This window comes from Aedes albopictus, chromosome 1, assembly GCF_035046485.1.
Source record: "Aedes albopictus strain Foshan chromosome 1, AalbF5, whole genome shotgun sequence".
In the NCBI taxonomy this organism is placed as follows: domain Eukaryota; kingdom Metazoa; phylum Arthropoda; class Insecta; order Diptera; family Culicidae; genus Aedes; species Aedes albopictus.
The window spans coordinates 118,927,777-118,953,794 of record NC_085136.1 but is presented as its reverse complement, the minus strand read 5'-3'; the positions used below and the strand labels follow the sequence as shown (position 1 = coordinate 118,953,794).

At 41.8% G+C, this 26,018-nt stretch overlaps 1 protein-coding gene and 1 long non-coding RNA gene across 2 annotated transcripts; both read right to left on the bottom strand.

The window, feature by feature from the left end:
- Positions 1-6,414: 6,414 nt before the first annotated feature.
- On the bottom strand, positions 6,415-10,687 carry LOC134285130 (uncharacterized). Its single transcript, XR_009996165.1, has 2 exons — positions 8,380-10,687; positions 6,415-7,039 (listed from the first exon to the last, which is right to left on the bottom strand). It is a non-coding gene; the product is annotated as an uncharacterized LOC134285130 (long non-coding RNA).
- A 3,012-nt stretch (positions 10,688-13,699) lies between these two features.
- Positions 13,700-17,670, bottom strand: LOC115262857 (uncharacterized). The gene is made up of 5 exons (XM_062855099.1): positions 17,349-17,670; positions 16,771-17,280; positions 16,574-16,696; positions 15,892-16,151; positions 13,700-14,294 (listed from the first exon to the last, which is right to left on the bottom strand). The coding sequence occupies exons 1-5, from the start codon at positions 17,668-17,670 to the stop codon at positions 13,755-13,757; spliced, it is 1,755 nt and encodes a 584-aa protein (XP_062711083.1). The 3' UTR covers positions 13,700-13,754.
- Positions 17,671-26,018: the final 8,348 nt, after the last annotated feature.

Sequence of the window (26,018 nt, the reverse complement as noted above, 5' to 3'; positions counted from 1 at the left end):
CCCAAAAACTCAAAATAAAGCAATGAATAAAATAAAAAATACGGAAGAGTCTGACGAAATTTCTTGAAGTTGCAATGCCTTGATTTTTTACTTCATAATATACAGGGGATGGCCAAAATGTTTGGGATAGGCAACTTTTTTTTCTCTCACAAAAAAGTTCAACAAGCTATAACTTTTCATAGAGCGCATCAAAAAATCTCAAATTTTGACTGTTTGTCAACCTATTATATGTGCATCATTGGTACAAATTTGGGCTCGATTGATTAATATTTCGCAAAGTTAAAACCGTTCGAGTAAAACACTATTTTTCAGACAACTCATTTTTGAGCTGTCATATCTTGGAAACCAGGGAACCGAATTGAATGAAATTTTGAACGTACACTAACAATATGTAAATGCTTCACAAACTATTAAAACATAGGTATTTTTTAAACGTTGAAAAAAGTTATCATGGATTGACACTTTTTGGATTTTTCTTGAAAAAATGTAATTTTTTTATATCAATGTCAATAAAGTTTAGTGTTGATATTCAAAGATTTTCTACTTCTGTTCTTAAGTTATCTCTAATCAGATATATATGAGCCTACTTAGATTGAAGGAAGAACACATTTATTAATTTTTGTGTGATATTGTAAATTTGACTTAATTTCCTCTATATGGGTAAAAGTTTCAATCCGGTGTAACTTAATGTGCCGTTAGAAAATATTACATTTTTTAACGTCGTATTAAGTATCAATACATTGTGAATAAACGTTAAAAAAAATCATTCAATTCGGTTCACTGGTTTCCGAGATATGACAGTTCAAAAATGAGTTGTCTAAATAATAGTGTTTTACCCGAACGGTTCTAACTTCGCAAAAAAATAATCAATCGAGCCCAAATTTGTACCAAAGATGCACATATAATAGGTTGACAAACAGTCAAAATTTGAGATTTTTTGATGCACTCTATGAAAAGTTACAGCATGTTGAATTTTTTTGTAGGAGAAAAAAAGTTGCCTATCCCAAACATTTTGGCCATCCCCTGTATACTATATACTATGTAATGGTTATATCTGCGATAAATTTTCTCCGATTTTGACAATATTGATCTCATTTAATCCAGATTTATTTTTTCCATCTAAAACAAATCCGACTGAACCGATCTGGTCATCGTGGGTTAAGGAAACCCCGAATTGACATACGCGTGGAATTTTCCATAGACCAGCTGCAATAGCATATCTGCCCAGCCTAGGCCCAAAGTATTGACTTCAAAGTAATCATTACGAAGCATGTTTCACGAGAGACCCTGTCTTTTCAATACGCTAACTCCAACAATGACGATATTAGAATAGTGGAGCTTAGAAGCAAAGCGGTGTAAGTTACAAAAACCCACTTTCGAGTAAATGAGCTTTGAAGTTTTTCACCAGTTTTTCATCCCATTTAAAATGTATGGAGTTTCAATATCAACCCAATTTTCTCTGATTACTGTATTTTTTCTAATCATTATCAAAATAATATTTAAAATGTTCCTGAAAGCTTGAAATCTGAAGACTTTTTGAAATGCTCAGCTCAAACTCGACAAAATGGTCACTTACACCTCTTTGCATCTGGGCCCTTCAATAGCATAAAAACATGTTCCAGAAAATTTTGACTTTTGAGAATACCGCGTAACCCAATCGTTCTATTCGCATAACCAATCAATAAAAAAAATATTTCTTATTCAAACAAGTCGAAGTTCACTTAAATCGGTTCAAAGTTGAAAAAAATATGAGTACTTTTCAGTTTTGAGGGTAGCCGGATACGCTTCCGAAATTCTTCGCAATAAAAAACAAGCAAATCTGCAGCCCCTCAACAGCAATTGAATGTTTTTTAATAAATTTTTCAATTACATAGAATAATGCTGCAGCATTTTTTGATATTTTACCTGCATCCATCGACCTTTTGCTCCACAAGCAATGAAAAAAAAAAGAATTTCTCATTTTTTGTAATATAGCTAAAAATTAAAATTATTCCATATTCTGATATAATTATGTTATTTTTTCAACTGATCATTTTGTTCAGTTGTAAAAATAACAAAGTTATAACAGAGTTTGTTCTGATTTATTTGTAACAAAATTAGTTACAAAAGATTATAATATATTTATTTATAATTTAGTTTGAAAAAGTAATAAACAGTCCATGTCATAACAAAATTATAACATAATTTGTTAGTTATATCACATTAAGATATAATTATGATATATTCTTGTTATGTTCATCTAGTCGGGTAGCCAGTTTCCCGAGTGGTCCTCGCCACTCCCTTTGTCCTCGGAAGGCGGGCAGGGTCAACCCCGCCCGCGCCCTACTGCTGAGCGGACATCAAGAACTGATGCCCACGTGCAACCCGATCTGACCTGCCCGTAAGGAAGGGTATCACTACCCTTCAGGCCCTATCAGATGCACCCGTAGGTTGCAGACAGCAGGGTCTCACCTACCCCGACCCTTGCCGGGGACCCCTTTCCAACCGCGGGCTCAGATCCAACCCAGTAGACTGACGCCACGACAGCACCGCTACCGGGACTTCCTCTCCGCGGCCACTTAACCCCTGTAAGGGTCGATCTCGACCGCAGGGCACCGGTATGACCTACGAAGCCGACTTCGAACCCTTGGACCACCTCTTGTACTGCATCTGGACTAGCCATTCTCCGAGTCCACGCGCCACCTCCTTTGTAGCTCCCAGACGATATGGGTGATAGCCGTTGAAACGGCATTCCAGCTAATCTCATCCCTACACATTCTCTGGACCAAGTTGTCCGGAGTTGTGTCCTCCCCGCATGTGGCAAGCATGCGGTCACGCATTGTGCGAAAACGCGGGCACACGAACAAAACGTGTTCCGCCGTTTCCTCTAAACCATTGCACACTAGGCATTCGGGAGAATCCGCATGCCCGAAACGGTGTAGATACTGTCGGAAGCAACCATGACCTGTAAGGACCTATGTCAGGTGGAATGAAACTTCCCCATGGCGCCTATTAATCCAACTATCTACCCTCGGTATCAACCTATGGGTCCACCTTCCTTTGGTGGAACTGTCCCACGCGCGCTGCCATTTGACCATAGAGGCCATCCTGACAGTCTTGCGTATGCCTCTTGTGCCGCGCATTTCGACCCAGCAAGCCATGTGTCGTATTACATTATACAGATAAAATCGTATAAACATACGTATTGAATCGCAATCGTATATATACTTGTATACGATGAGGCAAAATTTTATTTCAGTCGTATTAAGTGATGAAACCAGTAATACATACGACAATGGTCTTGAAAATAGATATACGATTCCAACAACTCATGTAAGTGATCCAACAAATTGCATCAACTCGTAAATGTTGCATTATTTTCGTTTATATACAAACTTGTTATGGAACTCGGGTTTATCGTATGATTTCATAAGGATATCGTTAACGTTACCAATTAATATCATAATAATTTTCACCAAATCACAGCACTTCGAAAGGTCATCGTCTGTCAAAACAAATTGGTGCAGTTGTGCTTTGAAAATAAAGTGCATTCAAAATGAAGCAATACCTGCTAAAAAATAAACTAAAACGTTTGAGAAAAAGCGGGACATATAGCCGGCTTCTACGGAAACACAAAAAGCCGCTTGTATGTGATAGCAGGCAAAATGAAAGTGAGTCTTGTAACATAATCCCCGAGATCCATGAATTAGCCAGTACAAGTGCTACCGAGTTTGACCAGTTTGTTCCAATGGATGAGCAATCACATCATATCCAAAATGGTGCCGAAGATCTAGGTAGCTATTTTTGGTAATATAAAGTTATTAGTAATGACAAAAGTGTTGTTCTAGGCATCCGATCGAATCTGATAACATCTCTCCGGAGTTGGGCGACTGAATATCATACATCGCAATCAGCTGTGCAATCTCTCACCCGATTGCTGAATGCCAATTTAAATCTAGACTTACCCAAAGATCCTAGAACAATAATGTCCACACCCCGCACTTTGACTGTAACTCCCTTGGACGACAATGGTTCTTATTGGCATCAAGGATTGACGTTTTGTCTTCAAAAGGCATTGAATGATATACCCCAGTCTATGACAATTTCATTGAATATAAACATAGACGGTCTCCCAATATACAAAAGCTCAACGAAAAGCTTTTGGCCGATTCTATTTAATATTCAAGAAATTCCCGGTATACAACCGCTTGTTATCGGAATATATTATGGAGGTGCCAAACCGAAAGATGCAGGTCAGTATTTGAAACCCTTCGTCGAGGAACTGGTTGAATTACTCGAGCATGGACTTCAAATTAACGACAAAATGATAACTGTGAAAGTGAGGTGTTTTATATGCGATACACCAGCCCGTGCATTCATAAAAGGAGTCATTAACTTCAACGGGAAATATGGCTGCATTAAGTGTACCACAAAGGGTACATATTCGCATATATCGAGAACCATGGTATTTCCTGACTGCAGTGCACCATTAAGGACCGACGAATTGTTCAGAGCTAAGGCGTATCCCGACCATCAACGTTACGACTCACCTTTAACGAAGCTGCCAATAAACATGGTTGAGGACGTGATTGTTGCAGATTCTCTACATTTACTAGAGTTAGGAGTTATGAAAAAACTTCTGACTGGCTGGCGAACTGGCAATATGACCATGAAGACAAAATGGAGTACATTTGAAAAAACGCAAATTTCTAAAATGTTGATCAGTGTAGAATTACCGAAGGAAATTCACAGAAGAATGCGTTCACTTGATCATGTTTCGCTGTGGAAAGGATTAGAATACCGGAACTTTTTAAATTATGTTGGCATAGTCATATTGAAAGATTTTTTACCTGAAAAGTACTTCACCCATTTCCTCATGCTGTTTTGTGCAGTCCGCATTTGTTCAGTGGAAAGATATTCAAGTTTACTCCACATTGCACGATCTTTAATGAACGATTTTCTGATTGACTTTAAGGCGTTATATGGAATAGAGTTTATGACCAGCAACATCCATAATTTGTGTCACCTTGTAGATGAAGTTACTAGGTTTGGACCTCTTCCAACGATTTCAGCTTATCCATTTGAAAACAGCTTACATTCAGTAAAAAAAATGATCAAAACGGGCCCTAATCCCTTGGCACAAATTGCAGGTCGTATTTCAGAATCAATGCAATTTATAGATTTTGCAGATATTGAACCAAATCTGTTTCGAAAAAGCGCTAATAGTAGACAGGCATTTGTGAACGCAAATGATACAACAGAATCAAAGTTAGTGCTAGAACAATTCATGCTTACTGATAATTTCAAAGACAAATGGATTTTGACAAATGACAACCACATCATAGCATTTACAAAAGTTGTGAAAAAACAATCAGGTTACTTCATACAAGGCCAAACTGTATCTTCAAAACATAACTATTTCGAAAAACCATTTAAATCAGCTTTTTTACATATTTACATTGCTAAACTATTTTTTTCCGAAACTGCATTGATTGATATTGACACAATTTTTTGCAAATTAGTAGCCATACCTAGAGTAGAAGGAATAGTGTTCGCGCCTCTTATGCATACTATTGAATAAACAAGTCTAATGCTCATTTGCTGCTAATAAAAACTTTTACTGCTTCCGTGATTTCTCAACCCTTTAAATCATTAAAAACAAGACAAATTCAATAATCTTTATCCTTTTCCAATGAGGTATGTTATAAGCCGTATTCCACTAATTGTTACTGTAATAATACATTATTGTCGTTCCGTTAAAAAAAACCCAGATATATCCACCTAGTGGTGATAGTGCCTTTCTCGTCGAACATGAACTCATGATCTTTCTTTGGTTGGGATACGACTGGGATGATTTTGCTTCACAATGTTGGCTTCAGCCTTTTGGGGGAATCGAAAACATTAGTTTATGATTTTTAAAACCGTCGTGATGCGGACAATCTCCTACCTATCGGACGGTCTACAATTCGGTCCCTGTTTTTGGAATCTTCGACTATTGCTTTGTTTAGCTAGTTTCTGTGCATGGGCCATCATTCCGAAGCATGATATTTCCGTCGACGTAATGCGAACTGTTCCTGAATCCTGAGAATACCTTATTTAGAAAAGCAATAATTTTAATAAAATTGGGAAACTTAATAATTGAACATATTCCGACGTTACGTTAAACGTATAGACAGAGCTGAAAAATATCAGAGTTTTCAGTTGACTGCCTGAGCACCTTCACTATCACTGAAGACCGATCAACATCAAGACGATTATTACAAGCTAGGATATAACGTCTTTCACAATCACAGATGACTTTACGGTCTTCGACATAGTTTTTTCTTCACACTTTAGGCTATATTTTATTATCATAGGTTTCAAAATTCATGTAAAATTTGACAAAAAATGCAAGCAAGTGAAATTGCCCATCTAAATCCCATAAAAAAATTCCCAGTAGTTTTAGACGCAAAAGAGGATTGAAAAAGCTTTGATGCGATAATTTTCATTTTCTCATATAACGTTGACCTATCCTACTGTATATTTTTACACCTCAGTGATTTGATGAGATTGCTTTAGTACAGAAAAAAAAGACATATCATTTGTAACATATTGCTATTATATTCATCGTTACAAAAAAATAATCGCCAAATGCTAATCAGGTTTCGTTTCACAAGCCGCTGCTGGCTTGATGTTGGTAGTGAGTATACGTCAAACGAGCAAAAACGATTAATATTTGATTCAACCGTTGAAAACAAGGACGATGGAGAGCAGTCCTGCAAAATATCAGTGTCAGTGCCTGTTTTTCAGCCGAAAATGAATGACTGCGGCGGTCATTTTCAGTTCCTCGATGTGAGAACTGACAGAGTCCGAGAGCTCCATTCATGAGCAACCCAACAAGGTCAATTCCCAATCATTCACACACTACTCATGTTGACAGGCCATTCGTCTCAAGCGGTGGCTTCTGAGAGTGAGTGCCCTATACAATACCACGGGTGAAAACACTCAAATACAGAAAATTGAATGGAAATTTAGCCCGGTCAGCTCTCGCTTTCAGCACGCTGCATGTGAGTGTGAGTACCTATTTCATTTCGCTCCCGTGTTGCTGATCGGAAAGCAACATTGACAGGAAAAACAAAACGAAGAAAATTAAAAAAGCAAAATATCGCTATCATAAAGGCCTGTCGAAAAATTGCAGTACTGCTACTCACTCTCCAATGGAGAGTGAGTAGAGTAAGACGTCTGTATGTATGTGGCCTTAGTTCAGTCAAGATTTTGTTCTCTTACACATATTTATCGCTTGCATTGACTTTGTTCATTTTTGTAGTTCCTGCGAAGCACCCTACGAAGCACCCAATGCTGGTTTTGCATCACTATCGGTAGCCTCTAATGTGGTCTGAGCCTATTTTTTTGCTAATCGTTCCTCATGGTTTAAAAAAAGACCGCGGTTGGATGTGTCGCATGCTTCCGGCTGGACACCCTAGATCGGTCCCGGAACACTATCGGTAGCCTTTATAAAGATCTTCGTTGTGGTCTGAGCCTATTTTCTGGCTAATCGTTCATCACGTTATTCAAAAAGTCGCTGTTTAATGTGCCGCAGGCATGGGTTTTGATCTCTACTACATTTGACCACTTCCTGCGGGACACCCGGAACCGGTTCCGGAATTCTATCGGTTGTTCCAAATTTGATCTGAAACTATTTTCTTTTATTAACCGTTTATCAGGTTGCCTGAAGAGCTTGCGATTTGATGCGTCGCATGTAAGGTTTTGGTTAACTTTTGTACTTGGGTACTTCCGGCGTGACATCTGGAACCGGTTCTGCAACACTACCGGTTCCGATATGGTCTGAGAATGTTTTCCTGCCTACTGTTCATCAGGCTATCGAAAAAGCCGCTGTTTGATGTATCGCATGCATGGGTTTGGTTTACTTTCATATTTGGCCACTTCCGGCGTAACACCCAGAACCGGTTCCGGCATACTACCGGTTCAGATATTGTCTGAGAATGTTTTCCTACCTACTGTTTATAAGGTTATCGAAAAATCCGCTGTTTGATGTGTCGCATGTATGGGTTTGGTTCACTTTCATATTTGGCCACTTCCGGCGGGTCACCCGGAACCGGTTCCGGAACACTACCGGTTCAGATATGGTCCGAGACTATTTTCCTGTTTACCATTCATCATGTTTTCGAAAGTGCCGCGGTTTGATGTGTCGCATGAATGGGTTTGTATCGTTTTCATATCTGGCCACTTCCTGGGGTACCGATCCGGAACACCTAAATGGCCATAACTCCGGAACGGCTGGACCGATTCGAACCATTTTCAATAGGAAACAATGGGACCAGATTCCGCGTCGAATGAACCGTTGGTCATTAAAATCGGTTGAGGTTTACTGCCAAAAAGTGATGTGAGTTTTTTTTGTACACACACATACACACACACATACATACACACACACACACATACATACACACACACAGACATCACCTCAATTCGTCGAGCTGAGTTGATTGGTATATGTGACTCGACCCTCCGGGCCTTCTATCAAAAAGTCATTTTTGGAGTGAACATATAGCCTTTCCAGTACACTTAGTGTAAGAGAAAGGCAAAAACCCTAATTAATCCACCTAGCGGTGATGGTGCCTTTCTCGTGCCATAAAGTATCCTTTCAACAAAACACAAGTGATAAATTAAGTCCACTCAATATGGATATATTTTATATGTGCATGATCGAAATCTCAATTGTGGATTTTTTATAATTCCGAATATCTTCCCCAACTATCCAAGGAGAACGATTTTACTTGGTTTCAGAGAATAAATTCTAGAAAACAATCGTCGTATTTAATATTGAGGCATCATATAGATATTCAAGTAATCATTTTTTAAATCTTGACATATTTTTCTTCCTGTGTATATTTTACAGCAGATAAATTTGTGATATCCTCTGACGTAATTTTTGGCATTTCCGAACGTAATTTTACCTGTTTATATCGTCGTTTTCCAACAATTATCACACTCATCATGTACACCCTGTTTAGCACCGGAAAATGTCAACGAACCTGTTCCAGAAGATAGGGTAGTGGAGGTAATTTGGCCCGGGGCATGTATTTTGGCCTACCCTGGGTTTTTATTACATTTATCATAATTATCTCTACCAAATCTTGGCAAATGATTATTGGAAGTTCCAATAATAATTTGCCAAGATTTGGTAGAGATTATATGATAAATGTAATAAAAAACCCAGGGTTGGCTAAAATACATGCCCCGGGCCAAAATACCTCCACTACCCTACTTGCTTATTTTCGAATAGGATGAATATGGGAGCGTAAGATTACTAATGATGGAACACACATCCTATATGAGTTGTCTGTCGGTTTCATTCTAGCGATTGCTAGAATGCGATTTAAGAGTGTACCATCAAACTCGGTGAAATAGCTAAACGGCGGCGGCTAATTTGCTGCATTGAATGTAATTTTTTCATCACTACGTGAGTGATGTGCAGTGTGTAAGAATGCGAAAAGTTTTCTCTTTGCTTACTCGCAAAATTTATGATTTGAGCAAGAAGGGCCGTTTTAAGTGTAAAAATGCGTATTTTGTAGTCCAAAATCGCGAGTACTTTAGGGGCAAAATGCGCCGGCCTTCGCCGTAACTCCAAAACAGCCGTTAGCGTTTGAATTATGACTACAGTAACACAGAGACGAAAATCAGAACCTTTCAAATGTGCATTAATTGCGTTATTAGCATTAGCTGCAGCACTAATGTCGAGTAAACGCCGTGATGCATGCAACACTCAAACCACGTTATTTCTTGGCGTGTTACATTTCGTGGTGCATTTTTCCCGTAACGGGCGGCGTGATTTACCCCGAAAAACTGAAAAACACATATGATCAATAATTTAAAAAAAATCATAGCATAGCTTCTACAATGTTATTTGATTAAATGTTTTCAATAATTGGAAGAAAACACATTGAACTTTAGGATGCCGGCAACTAGAATGATCATTATTAATGAAAGAATTAGAGGAAATTACATTTCAATTTCACTGGAAAAAGTCAAGTAACCGTTCGCAAATTATTTTTTTCATGGATTAGGGCAATTCATGTATTTTGAACAGGCTGAGGACAACTTTGAAAAAATCGTCCCCTAGCTTCCTTAGAAAGCAATTGATTATGTTGCAAAGTTACCAATACGCTTACAATATGATTGTACTTTGCGTTCCTGGTGACAAAAACCTTAACGAAAGCATTTTAAGCTGAGAAAATCACAATTTCCGATGACCTGTAAGAATTGCATTTTGGACACCGAATATATGTTTTGGACACCCTCAAGTATATATAATTTGGACAGGGCAATTATCTCAATGTTTAGCCATGAATACTGCTAAATCATGGAAGTTACATAAATTAGCAAATATTTTCTTACAAATAATCAATTTTCCCCGCTTAACAGGCATTTATTTTGATAACTATTGCAGTTTTTGTTATAATCGAGAAAATATCGCCAGACCCACAGAATACGCCTCCAAGTATGCAATCGCACAGCATCCCCATGTAGTTCGTCAGATGACCAAAATATATTAACAGTAGAAACCATGCAATGTATTTTGGACACCTCCTATTTTAAACGTTCTAGATGAATGTTAAGAGATCGGCTGCCTAATGCTTCTTTATTGAACATGTTTCATTGTAATAAGGCTTTTAAATTTCTTACAATTATTGATTCAACGATTTTGAGGCGAATATTGTATGTGACTGCGAAGTGTATGTCGTCTGTCGTCTTGCATACCTTGTGCATTTGAGGGGTTTTAGTAAAATAATTTACATTTTCGATAATTTTGAAATAAATTCTTAATTGTTAAGCGTATTTTCACCGTGAGTCATCAGAATAGGGTCTACTTGATCCAATAATCGATATTGAGAAGTATCTACTTTTATGAGCTCTCCGGAACAAGACATACAACGCCATGCCTGTCCAAATTACATACATGTCCAAATTATATTTTTTACCCTATGTGAAACCCGCTTGGAAGCATAGTGAAACTCCAAAAAAAAGTTATTGGAAATTTCGCACTGTATCGTATTATAAATTGTACAGTGACCCCACAATTTATGAATCGGCAAAAATGACCACAGTTTATGGATCACTCATTTGATCAACATGGTGATTCATAAATAGTGTACAAAATTAAGGTGATTCATATGTATATGGTTTTCAATTTCAAGTGGGTTTTACTGCAGTCGAAAGTATGCAAAATCGAATCGTGTAGTTGTCATCCATCACTAACGATCCATGCATGAATGTGATGATGGCAATATGTTCTGTGCATTCAGCAGTTTTCTCATTTTTATTGACGATCTTCCGCCAAATACGACGCACAGGCAAACATAATTGTCCCACCACAAAATATGCACTCAGAAATAAAAGTATACACGGAATTACTATTATTTATGCATTTTGTATCCACATCTCTCTCACTCTCTTTCTGTTTTCATGCTATCTGCCGTTTAGCCTGGGTTGAAGAGAAGTGTTTCGTCAACCCAGGCGAAGCACCACACCCTTAAATGAAACAACACAGCGCACGAGTAACTTTCACGCAGCGAGCAAAAAGACAAAAGAATTTTCACGCAGATTTGTGTAACACCGGATCAGCACATTTTTTGTGTTGATCCGGTGTTACACAAATCTGCGTGAAAATTCTTTTGTCTTTTCGGTCGCTGCGTGAAAGTTACTCGTTGCGCTGTGTACATCGAGTTCTGCGTGCAGATAGCATGAAAACAGAAAGAGAGTGAGAGAGATGCGGATACAATATGCATAAATAATAGTAATTCCGTGTATACTTTTATTTCTGAGTGTACATTGGTTGATGCCGCCGCTATAGTTTTCCAGTACCGGAGCGTTATTTTGGGGTGGTGTTTTGACTAATCGGTTTGTTTATGCACTGTTTCCTTTGTTGTTGGATGTGTGAACATTGTGCTGTCAAAGATTGAACATTTGCACGATCGTCGCGAAATCCTTGCAAAGCTCAATAAGAGAACTATTTGCTGGTCACCTATGGCACGGACGGAGACTAACCGAATTTTTAATTCTCGCGTTTAGTATCATACAGGCGTATCTACAATGATCATTTCTCTTCATCGATCTTCTCTTCGGATAATCCTTGAAAATACGACCAATATTCTGATGATCTCTTGGTGTGTTTCGGTGAAGGACAACTAGGACTAGCATCCAAAACAAAAACAACCGAACATGATTCGCCGGTCAAGTTATTATTCAAGAGAAATCGATCATTGTAGATACGCCCGTATGATACTGAGCGCTAGAATTTCACCTTTTCGAGTATAGGCCAAATCATACACTGAACAAATTCTACACGTTCGAGCCACATGTTTCAAACATGGATTTTCACCACTTGGGAAACATCTGAATTTAACGTGTCAAACCAGTCATAAATCTACTTTTCTAAATCATGTGTAAAACACATTAGTTTGGCATCGTAAATGTCAAATTTCCTAGAATATCAGTACCAGGCACCCAGCTGCGGGTCCCTGTTCACTAAAAATAAGTATGCTATGATATACTTAAAGCGGGCGAGATCGGTGATGTACATTACTTTATAGGCGAACCATTTCCATTATCGATACATAAACATACTGTCAAACACGATTAAATCATGTGTTAAAGCCAGTGGTTTAGAACCTCAACTATTCAACTGTTCATCAAAAAATGAAGCATGCTTGGACATACTCAACGCGGGCGAGTTCGGTGATGTACATTACATTATAGGCGAACCATCTCCATTATCGATACATAAACATACTTTCAAACACGATAAAATCATTTCATGTGTAAAAGACAGTGGTTCAAATCAAAACCTCAACTATTCAACATCTGATTCAAAGGAAATACACGTTAATATAGCGTGCTGTTTTGAACGATACATTAACGTGTGAAAGAACATGAATGAGGCGTGTCGATTATTTTCAGTGTAGATTTTTTCCACCCAATTTCACATTTCAAACGTCAACTTCGCGAGTGTAATGATCAAGGAACTGGTTACGCTATCGATGGCTGTATTTGACGAAACTGTGTTACCTTCGCTTCGCAACCAATGTTCATTTACGCAGCGTGCGTCGACTCACACACGAATGAGATGATCGTGATTCGATTTCAGGACGATTGCCGTACTAATTCGTCATTCCAAAACACGATTTTGACAATTTGGGCTGGATGATCGGATGATGGAGCTTCCGTTCAATGCACCTAACCGCCGTCTAGCACGTTAGCGCCGCTCTTTCGTCGTCGTCGTTTGCTCTCACATTCTCTCCTACTCTCGTTGTCTTGGTGTGCAGTGTGCTGCGGCGGCCGTCGTCGCGGTCGTCACCTGCTAACCAAATTATACCTGTCGCTCGGGTGAAAAATGCTGGCCCGGATCACTAAATCGGCTATAACTCCGGAACGCCTTGACCGATCCTAACTATTTTAAATAGCAAACAATGCGGTAAAATTCCGGTTCGATTCGAGCTATAATCCGAAAAATCGGCCAATGGGAAGTGCCTTAAAAGTGAGTGAACTTATTTTGTTCACAGACACACATACATACACACATACAGACATCATCTCAATTCGTCGAACTGAGTTGATTGGTATATGTGACTTGACCCTCCGAGCCTCCTAGCGAAAAAAATTTTTTTGAGTGAACATATAGCCTTTCAGTTCACTTAGGTGAACGAGAAAGGCAAAAAGTATCTTTGTTTTAGTTCAGAGTTAAAAAAATATCAATACATTTGATATGAATATAATCAATCAGTCACGTCTCCGGTTGTATCCATTATCTCCTCATCACCATCATCGGGCTCAATGTCAGCATCGTGATCAAACGTCGTATCCGGATCCACGTCTCCTTGACTATTGCACTCTTCTACAATATCACTTGTGTTCACCGGATCATCATTTTCACGCAGCGCATCCTCTGGCCCTTCGTTATCATCTTGCAATCCTGTCGGCGCTTTTCGTTTGCGAGTAGGGCGACACGCGGATTTACGCAACTGCTTATTTGAACATCTCGAGCGGCTATACCTGAACAAACGGGTACGGCAGAATTCTTCCAGCTTTTGTGTCGTGTACGTAGGGTCACCGATCTGAACCAGCTTCAGTAGCAATCCGAGGACATTTCCGAATTCTCTGAATCCCCGTTTGGATTTTTGACCGCGGCTGATTCCAGTCCAAGTAAATCGGTCCCAAAATTCCCGTGTGAACAAGCAGTCCACAATAGTGTAGCATGCGTTGTTACCGTTATTTGCATAGGAATTCGGTGGAATGATTCGAGTGAAGTACTGCAGCTGGAAAAAAGGTTGCCGTATTAGTATGGCTACACAAAGGTAGTATTCAGCGTGCGGAAATATTAGACTCTTATAACAAATATTATAGAGTACAATATAACCAACTCTTGCGATAAGCAGGCGAACACTTTTTACCGATTGCTGCGCCACACTATGACTCGCGGTCGAACTAATTTGCCTAAACAGAACCAGAGGTGACTTCGATTTCAAATTCTGGGGTAAACATAAAACAACGCAAAACGTCATTTAAGCAGTTGTCCTGACGTTAAAGGAAATCATTTGACTATCTAGTCTAAGTTTTTAGATAAAAACCAGCATTATTTCGCTATATTGTAGTATTTTAAGAGCAGTGGAACCAGGTATAACCCATATACACTTGAACTAAAAAAACTGAACATTTTTGAGAAGGTTAGAAGCCACCCCATCTGAGGAAAGGTTTGGATGGCTTATCATTGCATCATAACGAACCACTGCCGGGACTGGTCCTACACTTCAACCCCCTTCAACGATATTATGACAAGAATCTCTGATTAAAAAGTCCACCGAGCTACGATACGGTTCGCGGCGCGCTGACAAACACACCATGATATCTTTGGAAGGAATAATAATAAAGAAATCTGTGCTCGGATCCTGAATTTATAATAAATGAAATCTTCGGAAAACAATACATTTATTAATGTGTTGGTATAACTTCTTGTATAAATATATTGCACAATTTTATGCGAGGTTGTCCAGTCCTTGATCCAATCTTCTCTGATAATGCACCGGGACAAACACTCCAGTATCCGTATCAGTAATTACCCCATCTCCAGAAGTTCTGAGGATAGCCCCTGGATTGGCTCGCGATCTTCTGTGCCTTGTCTCACATAATAAATTGTTTCGTGTACGGCCAATATTATGAAGCGAATGTAATCTGGAATCAATACAATTTATAATAATAAACCGTAGAAGACATAATGTATTGCTTACTTACATCAAATATTTCGAAATTTGGTTCTTGTTCGTCGCTTCTAAACTCAGTCACCCATCATCAGTCATCACAATTTTCAAGCATGCAAAAACTTTTACGCAGGTGTGACATTTGCGCGGCAGAACAAAACCAGAGCTACTGCGATCATTTTCAATAGAATGTTTCGATTTCCCACCACCAGTTGGCGCTCCAGTCAAATAATTCCGTTCGTCAGATGATTATATAGGATTCTGAAAAGTGGGCCATCTTGTTCTTTAAAATCTTTGCTTATAATACGATAAAGTAATTCTAATAAATAACTAGTCCAGTTTATTCAAACAGTCTGGCCACAACTATTCCTACTGAATATATACCGAACATATGGGCTAAATGGTAGTAAATCACCATGCGTCTCCTTTATTCAGACTACAATGTATTTCTTGTTGAGCTTCGTTCATGTGATGAAGAAATTAAAACAAGCTCTATTAGTTAATAACTGAGGAAGTACTCATAGTATGCTTAGCCCCATTTGGGACGTCACGCCAAGAAAAATAAAAATGAGAAGGAAATGTTAAATTTATGAAACAATACCTATGACAAATAATGCTACAAACCGCAAAGAAAAACATTCTTATAAAAGCTACTTACATATTGGTTGCATAGCTCACTGTCGGCCAGCTTTGCGTTCCAATTATGAAGGTCAACTTCACCCGAAATTCTGACATGCTGTTCTACAGGATGCTCGGTAGGTTCGGACGCAGTTTTAGGTCTTCCTTCCATTTCAATCAGTGTAGTCATTCGGGTGAAGTGACTTTGGAAGGACTTTTCTACTGCTGCGTCTACACTGGATTGAATGAACTTCTGCAAGTCCTTCTTTAGATCAGCATAGGTGACATTCCCGTTGCCATCTGAAATATATCAATCAATTGTTATGTTTTTGATGTGTTTATTCATGAGAATAATTCAAAGTGTACTATTGATGCCAGTTAAAATAGTTGAAGTAATTATGTATACGTTTAAGTTTTACTTTTGGTTCACACTAATCAGTTTTTTTTTATATAGTTAGGGTGTGTGACCATTTGGACATATGACCCGTTTTGGGAATTTTTCGCTTGTAACTCAGTGAATTTCATTCCAATTGACCAAGTCAGATGGTATAAAATTGAATGAGTTATAAAGCGCCCAAAATAAAACTGTTTGCTCATTTGATCCAACACCCTACATCTCAGGCCTGTCTCAATTAGCAATTACTACCACTATGTATTTACTAATTGAACTAATAGAAGCTTTTTCAAAATCCTTCGTTGACTAATAAGTAGTTATTTGTTACCTGTTAGAAGATGGTTGTCCAAATTTAGGTGATCCGACCCAGAGTTGGTTACGTAGATAACGCCGTTTTCGGTGCAGTAAATTGGGTTCAACTGCGACTCGACCATCTCTGGTGGTAGTGATTCTGTAATTGATTTTTAAAGAAACAGTGCAATAAGATATGCGTTGTTTTGAACATAAACTGGAGAAGATGCTTACCAAGAATAACGGATTCAGGCTGCTCACTGGGCTGGGTCTCGAGCATCTGGAAACGGCTCAGTGTTCCTGTTGGTTTCGGGGGCGGCATCTCCTGCTTAACCATCTGGTACGACGACGATGGTTGCAACAGTGTTTGTGATGGCTGGGTTCGTAACATGGCCTGAGCATGAGTTCGAGCTGATGACAATACAGCCGGAACTGTCACTGGAGATGGCATCACCGGCATCACAATTTGGGGCACAGCTTGCTGAGTTATCGGGGAATGTGGTACATGTTGCGAAGCCACATGCTGATTCGGCAGATCAACGGTCATCGTGTTATGGGTCGGCGGAGACTGCACCAATCGAGTTGGCTGCATTGGGATCAGGGGCGATGTTCTTCCGGTCAGCGAGTCCGTCGTTCCTTTACGCTTATTTTCGCTTTTCCCGCGGGCAACCACTTTCGACGGAGCATCTACTTTCTGCGATAGAGCTTCTCGGTGCTCGGTGACTTTTGCCGGCATTCCCATTTCTGTAATATGAAAGTAAAACTAACAGTGAAACATCGCTATTTAATGATATTTATACAGTTCTATGCACCTTCAAACATTGCGTCGTAGTTCTTGGAACTCACTACCTTCGGTTTGATCTTTGCTTTCAGAATTTTTTGCTTTCCTTCAACGTCCGACACGTCCTTCTTGGCAAGTTCATCGGCTGCTTTCTCCGCTGCTTCGAAGTTGCGAAGTTTCTTTAGCACCATCACAGGGATATGCTTCACTGAGCCACGGAATTCCGCTCCTGATTCGCGCATCTTGTCGTTCGCTATTTTTGGCCACATTAATTGGTTCTTCTTGATCCACGAAGTTGGGACGGCCAACACGTTGAACTTGTTGTTCTCGATAAACTGCACAATTGCGAACATTTTGATTATTTTGCTGAGATTAAAACTCCGAACAAATTCAAGAAATTCACTGCACGAGCACGGCGAATCAAACGTTCAACGTTGTTTACATCGGTTACTTGTTTGACGTCTATGAGCAGTGCGGCCAGATATAAAATGGGTAACAAAAACGAGGTATAGATATAGGTATAGATTCATTAGGTTTTATATAACTTTCAATGAAATAGTGCTTTCTTAATATTGTTTTTCTCAATATATTAATAGATCATTTAATAAAATGTTGTTACTACAAATGAATATAACATGTAGCAGATAATTTTTTGAAAACACTTTGCGATAACAACATAAATGAAACTGCTAACCCTGTTGGTGTATCGTGCATCTGCTGACATGTATCGTATGTATGGAACGGTAATCGTAAATATTGAATTGCGATTGATATAGTCGTATGAAAAGTTGTAAATTACGTATATCAATTTGTGAAATCGTATATTATCTCATTTTATCGCCGAAAACAGATATGCGATTCCTATAGGAAGGAGAAAAACGTAAATAAAAGTGAGGCGAGTCAAGTTTGGTTATTTGAAGTACGAAGAACGTCAATGCTTGTTAACGTCGTCACAATCATATTTTAGGTGGTGCTGCGGTACAACGAATGTCTCCCAATGCGGTCGTCAAAGGTTCAACTCCTATTACTATGTAAGTAAGGGGACAAAATTCCCTTAAATATTTACACACTCTCATGGAATGCTTGAAATAATAGAAAATAAAGGATCCAGTTCTATCATCTCATAATTTGCACTGACGAGCAAAATGTTAATTTTGCTTTTTGCAAATCATTGCAGATATTGGCCGTAAATATGTTAAAGAAGTTGTTTCTTATTATGATAACGATTGTAAAAAATTACTTGAATTCGTATATACGATTACAACATATCATGACTATGATCAGTGGTATCGTATATGCAATGGTGAAATCGTATACGATATTTGTTTCAAAAATAGAAATCTCGTAATGAGTGATAAATGAAATCTCTACAATCGTATTTATACATCTATACGGCCTCCACTTTATTATGTATAAGCCTTATTTGTGCAATGAATACGAGTTCTATATAGGTATATATGAACAGATTGTTCAATTGCAACTTAAATATACCAGTAAAATTGCTGGCTGGGGAAGCACTCCATGTCCTCACTGATAAGAATGCTGATAGGCACCATACCAGTAATGACCCAGAGACCGTCGTGTGACACGGTACGGTACGCGCTTGCAACCCTCAGACACATAAGCCTGTAAGTACTTTCCAGCTTCCGTCGGTAGCATTCAGTACTTAGCGCGGTACCCCACGCCGGGCCGCCATACCTAAGTATGGACGTAGCAACACTAGCCAGAAGCTTGCGCTTACTGGCGTACACCGCTGAGCTATTGGACATCATCCGGGACAGTGCCGCAATAGCTGTGGAGGCTCTTTTACAGGCATAATCGACGTGGCTACCGAAGGTAAGCTTATCGTCGATCATCACGCCCAAGTGCTTGACAGAGCGCTTCGACAGGATAGTGCACTCTCCTACACTGATCTCCGTCTGCTGCGCCGACTGCATGTTGTTCACAACCGTCACCTCTGTCTTGTGGTGAGCCAGCTCCAGTTTTCTGGACCGCATCCACGCCTCCACAACTTTGATCGAGTGGTCGGTAGTCAACTTCACCTCCTCGATCGTTTCACCGTAGACTTCGAGCGTAATATCGTCGGCAAATCCAACAATCACCACTCCCACTGGGTACTCTAACCTCAACACCTCGTCGTACATGACATTCCATAACACCGGACCCAGGATGGAACCTTGCGGGACTCCTGAGGTTATGTGAAAGCACTTCCGACCCACCTCCGTGTCGTAAACCAGTACGCGATTCTGGAAGTAGCTTCCGAGAATCTTGTACAAGTACTCCGGTATCCCCAGACGCAGGAGCGCATCGGCAATAGCAGCCCAACTGGCGCTATTAAATGCATTCCTTACATCCAGAGTCACTACCCCGCAGAAGCGAATTCCCCTCCTCTTAGGCTCGAGTGCTTTCTCGGCGGTTTTTGTAACCGACAAGATAGCGTCTACGGTGGACCTCCCCTTCCGGAAGCCATACTGGTTGCTCGAGAGACCATTTACGCCCTCAGTGAACTTCAACATTCTATTGAGGATGATCTTTTCGAGCACCTTCCCCGCCGTGTCAATCAAGCATATTGGTCTATATGCCGACGGGTCTCCGGGTGGTTTCCCCGCCTTTGGCAATAGTACCAGGCTCTGCCTCTTCCAAGCTTCTGGGAAAACTCCCTCGTCCAGGCATTTCTGCATAGCAGACCTGAACATCTCGGGAGCTTCTGCAATAGCTACTTTTAAGGCCAGGTTCGGAACTCCGTGACCTGGGGCCTTACCTACGCTAAGGGACTTAGCTATCCCCGCAAGTTCCACATCGGTGACCCTTTCCTCATCGCCAGCCCCAGTCCCCGGCTGTCCTACGAAAGGAGGCCAAGGACTAGGATCATGACGCGGAAAAAGTCCTCCAATGATCCCCTCCAACATCTCTGGAGATTGCTCTGTAGGAGCCATCACACCTCTCGTCTTGGCCATAACGATCCTGTAGGCATCACCCCACGGGTTCGTATTGGCACTCTGACAGAGACCCTCGAAGCAGGCCTTTTTGCTTGCTCTTATCTCGGTCTTGAGCGCGGCTTTTGCAGCGGCGAACACCACCCGCCGTTCGTTTCGCTCTTCCTCTGATCGTGCTCGCTGCATCCGCCGCCTAGCCCGTAGGCAGGCGCGGCGCAGGTCCGCAATCGCGTCGGTCCACCAGTAAGCCGGTGGCCTCCCATTTCTAGGGTGGACTCTCCTAGGCATGGTCGCATCACACGCACGTGAGAGCACCGCTACCAGCTCGTCGCCGTCTAAACCGAGTAAGTTTCGCTCACGGCGGAGCGCTTCCCTAAATACCTCTTCGTCGAAGTATGATGTCTTCCACCTACGAGGGCTTGGCCTTGGCCTAGCCGCCTCTTCTTCTATCCGCTGTCTGCTGTTGTTGTAGTCGATACTGTAGCGAACCGCCAGGTGGTCGCTGTGAGTGTAGCCATCATCTACTCTCCAGTTCGAACTACTTGTTAGGCCAGGACTACAAAAGGTCACGTCAATAATTGACTCCGCTCCGTTTCGACTATAGGTACTCTTGGTACCGACGTTAGCCAAGTCGACATCTAAGATGGCCAGTGTTTCTAGCAGGATCTGACCCCGCTGGTTCGTGAAACGGCTTCCCCATTCCACAGCCCAGGCATTAAAGTCACCCGCTATTACCACCGGCCTTCGCCCTGTTAGCACGGTCGTTAAGCGGTCCAGCATTTGCGTGAACCGCTCGATCGGCCACCGCGGAGGCGCATAACAGCTACAGAAGAAGACCCCGTTTACTTTGGCGACCACGAAGCCCTCGTAGGTAGTAGACACCAACTCCTGCACGGGGTATTTACCCGTCGTCCATATCGCCGCCATTTTCCTGGTCCCATCCGAGGCCCAGTTGCCGTTGCCGGCGGGTACTCGGTATGGGTCCGAAATGATGGCGATATCAGTCTCCCACTCAGAAACCGCCTGACAAAGCAGTTGCTGAGCCGCATCACAGTGGTTCAGGTTCAGCTGCGTTACCTGCACTGTGATTTGTTGTTCACTGCGGCTTTCTTAAAGGCCGGGCACCCTGGACCACCCATCGGATGTCTGTTTTTCGAGGTTTTCCCGGTACAGATCATGCAGATGGGCGGACTCGTGCAGCTTTGGGCCTTATGACCTTCAGCGCCGCATCGCCTACACAGTTTGCGCCTGTCGGGGCCTTTGCAGTCCCACGACTTGTGTCCTGGTTCCAGACACCTGAAGCAAACCTCAGGTGGCTCGTGGAATGTCAGGTGACATACACACCAGCCCACCTTAATACTCCCTACTTTAACGGACTTTTTAAGGGCCCATATAGCCGAGGCGGTAAACGCACGGGTATTCAGCATGACCATGCTGAGGGTGACGGGTTCGATTCCCGGTCGGTCCAGGATCTTTTCGTAAATGAAATTTCCTTGACTTCCTTGGGCATAGAGTATCTTCGTGCCTGCCACACGATATACACATGCAAAATGGTCATTGGCAGAGGAAGCTCTCAGTTAATAACTGTGGAAGTGCTCATAGAACACTAAGCTGAGAAGCAGGCTTTGTCCCAGTGAGGACGTTACGCCAAGAAGAGGAGGAGGAGATTTAACGGACTTTTTAACATCCGCCACAGGTAGCTGAACCAAAGCTATCTGTGTCCCTGCTGGCCCTCTCCGTAGCTTAACGGCTGCGGCGGCCACCTGCACCTCGCACTGTTGCCGCAGTGCCGTGATGAACTCTTCCACTTCGGTGATCTCGTCAATGTCTTTGACCTTCAGAGTCGCCTCATGTGTCAGAGCCCTCACCTGCACACCTTCACCAAGGACCTCTTCTGCCAGAGCCTTTTGTAGGTGGCGCCCTTGTGCTCCTTCTGGCGCTTCAGCTCCAGGATCATCTTGCCCGTACGAGTACGTCTAATACTGCGTACGTCGGCTCCAAGACCCTCAAGCTTGGCGTCGCTTCGCATCGTCTTCAAGACGTCCGAGTACTTGGACTGTTCCGTCTTCATGACGATAGCGTCGCCTTTCTCACGCCTGGCACCTGCCTTCCTACGCCTTGGCTTGTCGTCCTGCACTTCTACCTGCGGATTCACCTTCTTCTTCTTCTTCCGCTCTACCTTTGTCCAAGGAGGGTCTTCTCCTTGGATCGCCCTGCTCTGTGGCTGCTGAGGGCCCACCATTGGTCGCAACCCCTTGTTCCCATCATTCCGGGACGGGCCAGCCTTTTCAGGCCCACCCTTCCCAGCTTTCCGGGAACCCTGGCTGGGGTCCGACTTTCCGGCGTTACCACCGGCTTTCGGGGTTATTATACGCCTGGCCTTGCGGGCGCCGCCAGACAGCTCCTCACCTGACGGCTGCCTCGCCCGCTTCTGCGAATGCTTGTCGCGTTTGTCGCGAGCATTCGCTTCCACTCTCTTCGGACTACCCGCGAAGGAGAAGGCCTCCGTTTGTGTAAACTTAGACGCTTTCTCCTTTGCGGGTTCCGCCGCTGCTGCAGCCAGCAACGCAACCGCGTGCTCCTGCTTGGCATTATCGACAGACGCTCTAAGCCGAAGCAAGGCCGTTTTCAGGTCCTTGCTTATGTTCGACTTAGTTGTCGCGAAGTCGATAATTTTGCCAAGCTGCTGCTCAGCTACCTCTAATGCGGGCCGTCCTTTTTCTGCCACTTGGCTGATGGCCCTCAGCAACCATGCTCCGTCCATGACCTCCGCCGGCTGGCTTGCCGTGGAGTGGACAGGAGCTCCCACGCTTGAGCTGCGTAAGCAGCTTCCAGCACCTGACTCCTCGCTTCTCCTTGTAGGAGACCTCATCAACCCGCTTCTTGCGAAGGGGTTGACCGCACCACTAATTCCACCTATGTTGTTTTTCGAATTTTTGCTCATACTTATTCCCACGAGTTGCACGAGAAAGAATGTCCACCACGCCAGAGCTCTGCATTAACGCGGTAAGGGACAGCTTACTGTGGGGGGGTGCCCAGGTACCCCACAGGCTCCGTTAAAGATCGAGCATCTTTTTCACCCCCTCGATCACTCTTCCTCGGCACGGGTCGCTTGACACCTTGAATTGGGGTTAGTAGTCCTATTCTTAGCCGGCAACTACGCGGCTGACTCGCAAGCGGGGGGGTGCGTCAGGCCCCAGGACATCCGTCCCTGCTGCCCCATGGAGTGTTACGTCTGTTTAACTGTGATGGTACTCTACAGTAAATCCAGAGAAAGAATCCAGAGGATTACCACAAATGGAAGTATAATGGTCATGTTTCACAAACTCTGGACAACAACTCTGCAAAGCTGGGGCTCTAATCCAATCCAAATTTCGGACGATGCAAGTACCAAGGACACAATGACCCTTTTCATTCTCAATAAACACGTTTCTAATCAAACCGGTTAATGAAGTTAGCTGGGAATCTTTAATACGGAACACATGACTCACATCACGTCCAATCAATTTATCCGCAAAAACCGAGATTGTAAAATTTTCCATCATTGCTGCAGCAGTCAGTCAGTGATCTAATTTCTTTTCTAATTGAGATATAGGCCACGACGAGCCAGCAAATGAACCTCATGAGTCGCATACACCCAAAATTTAGTCCCATCACGTGTAACGCCTTGTCCATGTATTCCTACTCCTTAAAGTTGAGAATACTTCCATTCGGTAGAGGTATTTGCATGACGATTCCGCCTTGGTCCCCTCCTAGCACAAAGAAATGTATGCCACCACGCACTGCTGTCGGCTGCCGGTTTCGAATTCCCATCATTAGATTTTGATATTCATCGCAATGGGTAGGCAATTGGAGAAACGCACACGACAATTTAATGCTGGGCCGACCGGCGGAGCAGAGAGTTGGCTTTTTGTCTTTTTGCAGAAGCTGCTCGAAGCATTTTCGTATCATGCATAAATCGAATTCCCGAGCAGGAGTTGGAAACTTGATGTTGACTTATGTTGATCACCATCAACTCAAAGAGGACACGCATCCATGCTGGAGGTTACATCACAAAGAAGCTTTCAGGATCGTTAGGAACCTAATAATGTGCCTTGCTCGAACTTGTGTAATGAAGTTACGTTCATGTTATATGAAAGCTGGTTAAGATGCTCCTTGGCACTTCAATACTTCATTTAGCCTTAAGTCACTCGTGCGTATATTTTAGGCTCTTAAGCAACCGGAAAACTCTGCTGAAAACATTACCTGACCTTTATGGAACTTTGAAAGTGCTTTTTCATGGGAAAGCGGAATGTTTGGACCCAGTTCAATGGGAGGAACTTAGATACCGTCCACATGGCTTTGCTGAATAGCTGCGCGTACCGGTGTCTCAAAACGAGCATTAATTAGGGTTGTTTCTCTTGTACATCATGGTGATCCAAAAGGACAGGATCGGGTTACATTCGTTCCCCTTTCCCGATGACGGTAAGGACGTGGCCGGCACCGTTATTGACTTTAAAATATTGAACTCTCGAATTGTGCACATTGAGAGCGTGTAGCTAGTCCCAAGCACCATTCATTGGATCTCTATGCAACTTCGATTGTTCTGGTCAATCACGGAGTAGCAACTACGATGTGTACGGTTATCCTTGCTTTGCTTTTGCTTTTGCTTTGGCTTTTGCTTTGCTTTTGCTTTGCTTTGCTTTTGCTTTGCTTTTGCTTTTGCTTTGCTTTTGCTTTGCTTTTGCTTTGCTTTTGCTTTGCTTTTGCTTTGCTTTTGCTTTGCTTTTGCTTTGCTTTTGCTTTGCTTTTGCTTTGCTTTTGCTTTGCTTTTGCTTTGCTTTTGCTTTGCTTTTGCTTTGCTTTTGCTTTGCTTTTGCTTTGCTTTTGCTTTGCTTTTGCTTTTGCTTTGCTTTTGCTTTGCTTTTGCTTTGCTTTTGCTTTGCTTTTGCTTTGCTTTTGCTTTGCTTTTGCTTTGCTTTTGCTTTGCTTTTGCTTTGCTTTTGCTTTGCTTTTGCTTTGCTTTTGCTTTGCTTTTGCTTTGCTTTTGCTTTGCTTTTGCTTTGCTTTTGCTTTGCTTTTGCTTTGCTTTTGCTTTGCTTTTGCTTTGCTTTTGCTTTGCTTTTGCTTTGCTTTTGCTTTGCTTTTGCTTTGCTTTTGCTTTGCTTTTGCTTTGCTTTTGCTTTGCTTTTGCTTTGCTTTTGCTTTGCTTTTGCTTTGCTTTTGCTTTGCTTTTGCTTTGCTTTTGCTTTGCTTTTGCTTTGCTTTTGCTTTGCTTTTGCTTTGCTTTTGCTTTGCTTTTGCTTTGCTTTTGCTTTGCTTTTGCTTTGCTTTTGCTTTGCTTTTGCTTTGCTTTTGCTTTGCTTTTGCTTTGCTTTTGCTTTGCTTTTGCTTTGCTTTTGCTTTGCTTTTGCTTTGCTTTTGCTTTGCTTTTGCTTTGCTTTTGCTTTGCTTTTGCTTTGCTTTTGCTTTGCTTTTGCTTTGCTTTTGCTTTGCTTTTGCTTTGCTTTTGCTTTGCTTTTGCTTTGCTTTTGCTTTGCTTTTGCTTTGCTTTTGCTTTGCTTTTGCTTTGCTTTTGCTTTGCTTTTGCTTTGCTTTTGCTTTGCTTTTGCTTTGCTTTTGCTTTGCTTTTGCTTTGCTTTTGCTTTGCTTTTGCTTTGCTTTTGCTTTGCTTTTGCTTTGCTTTTGCTTTGCTTTTGCTTTGCTTTTGCTTTGCTTTTGCTTTGCTTTTGCTTTGCTTTTGCTTTGCTTTTGCTTTGCTTTTGCTTTGCTTTTGCTTTGCTTTT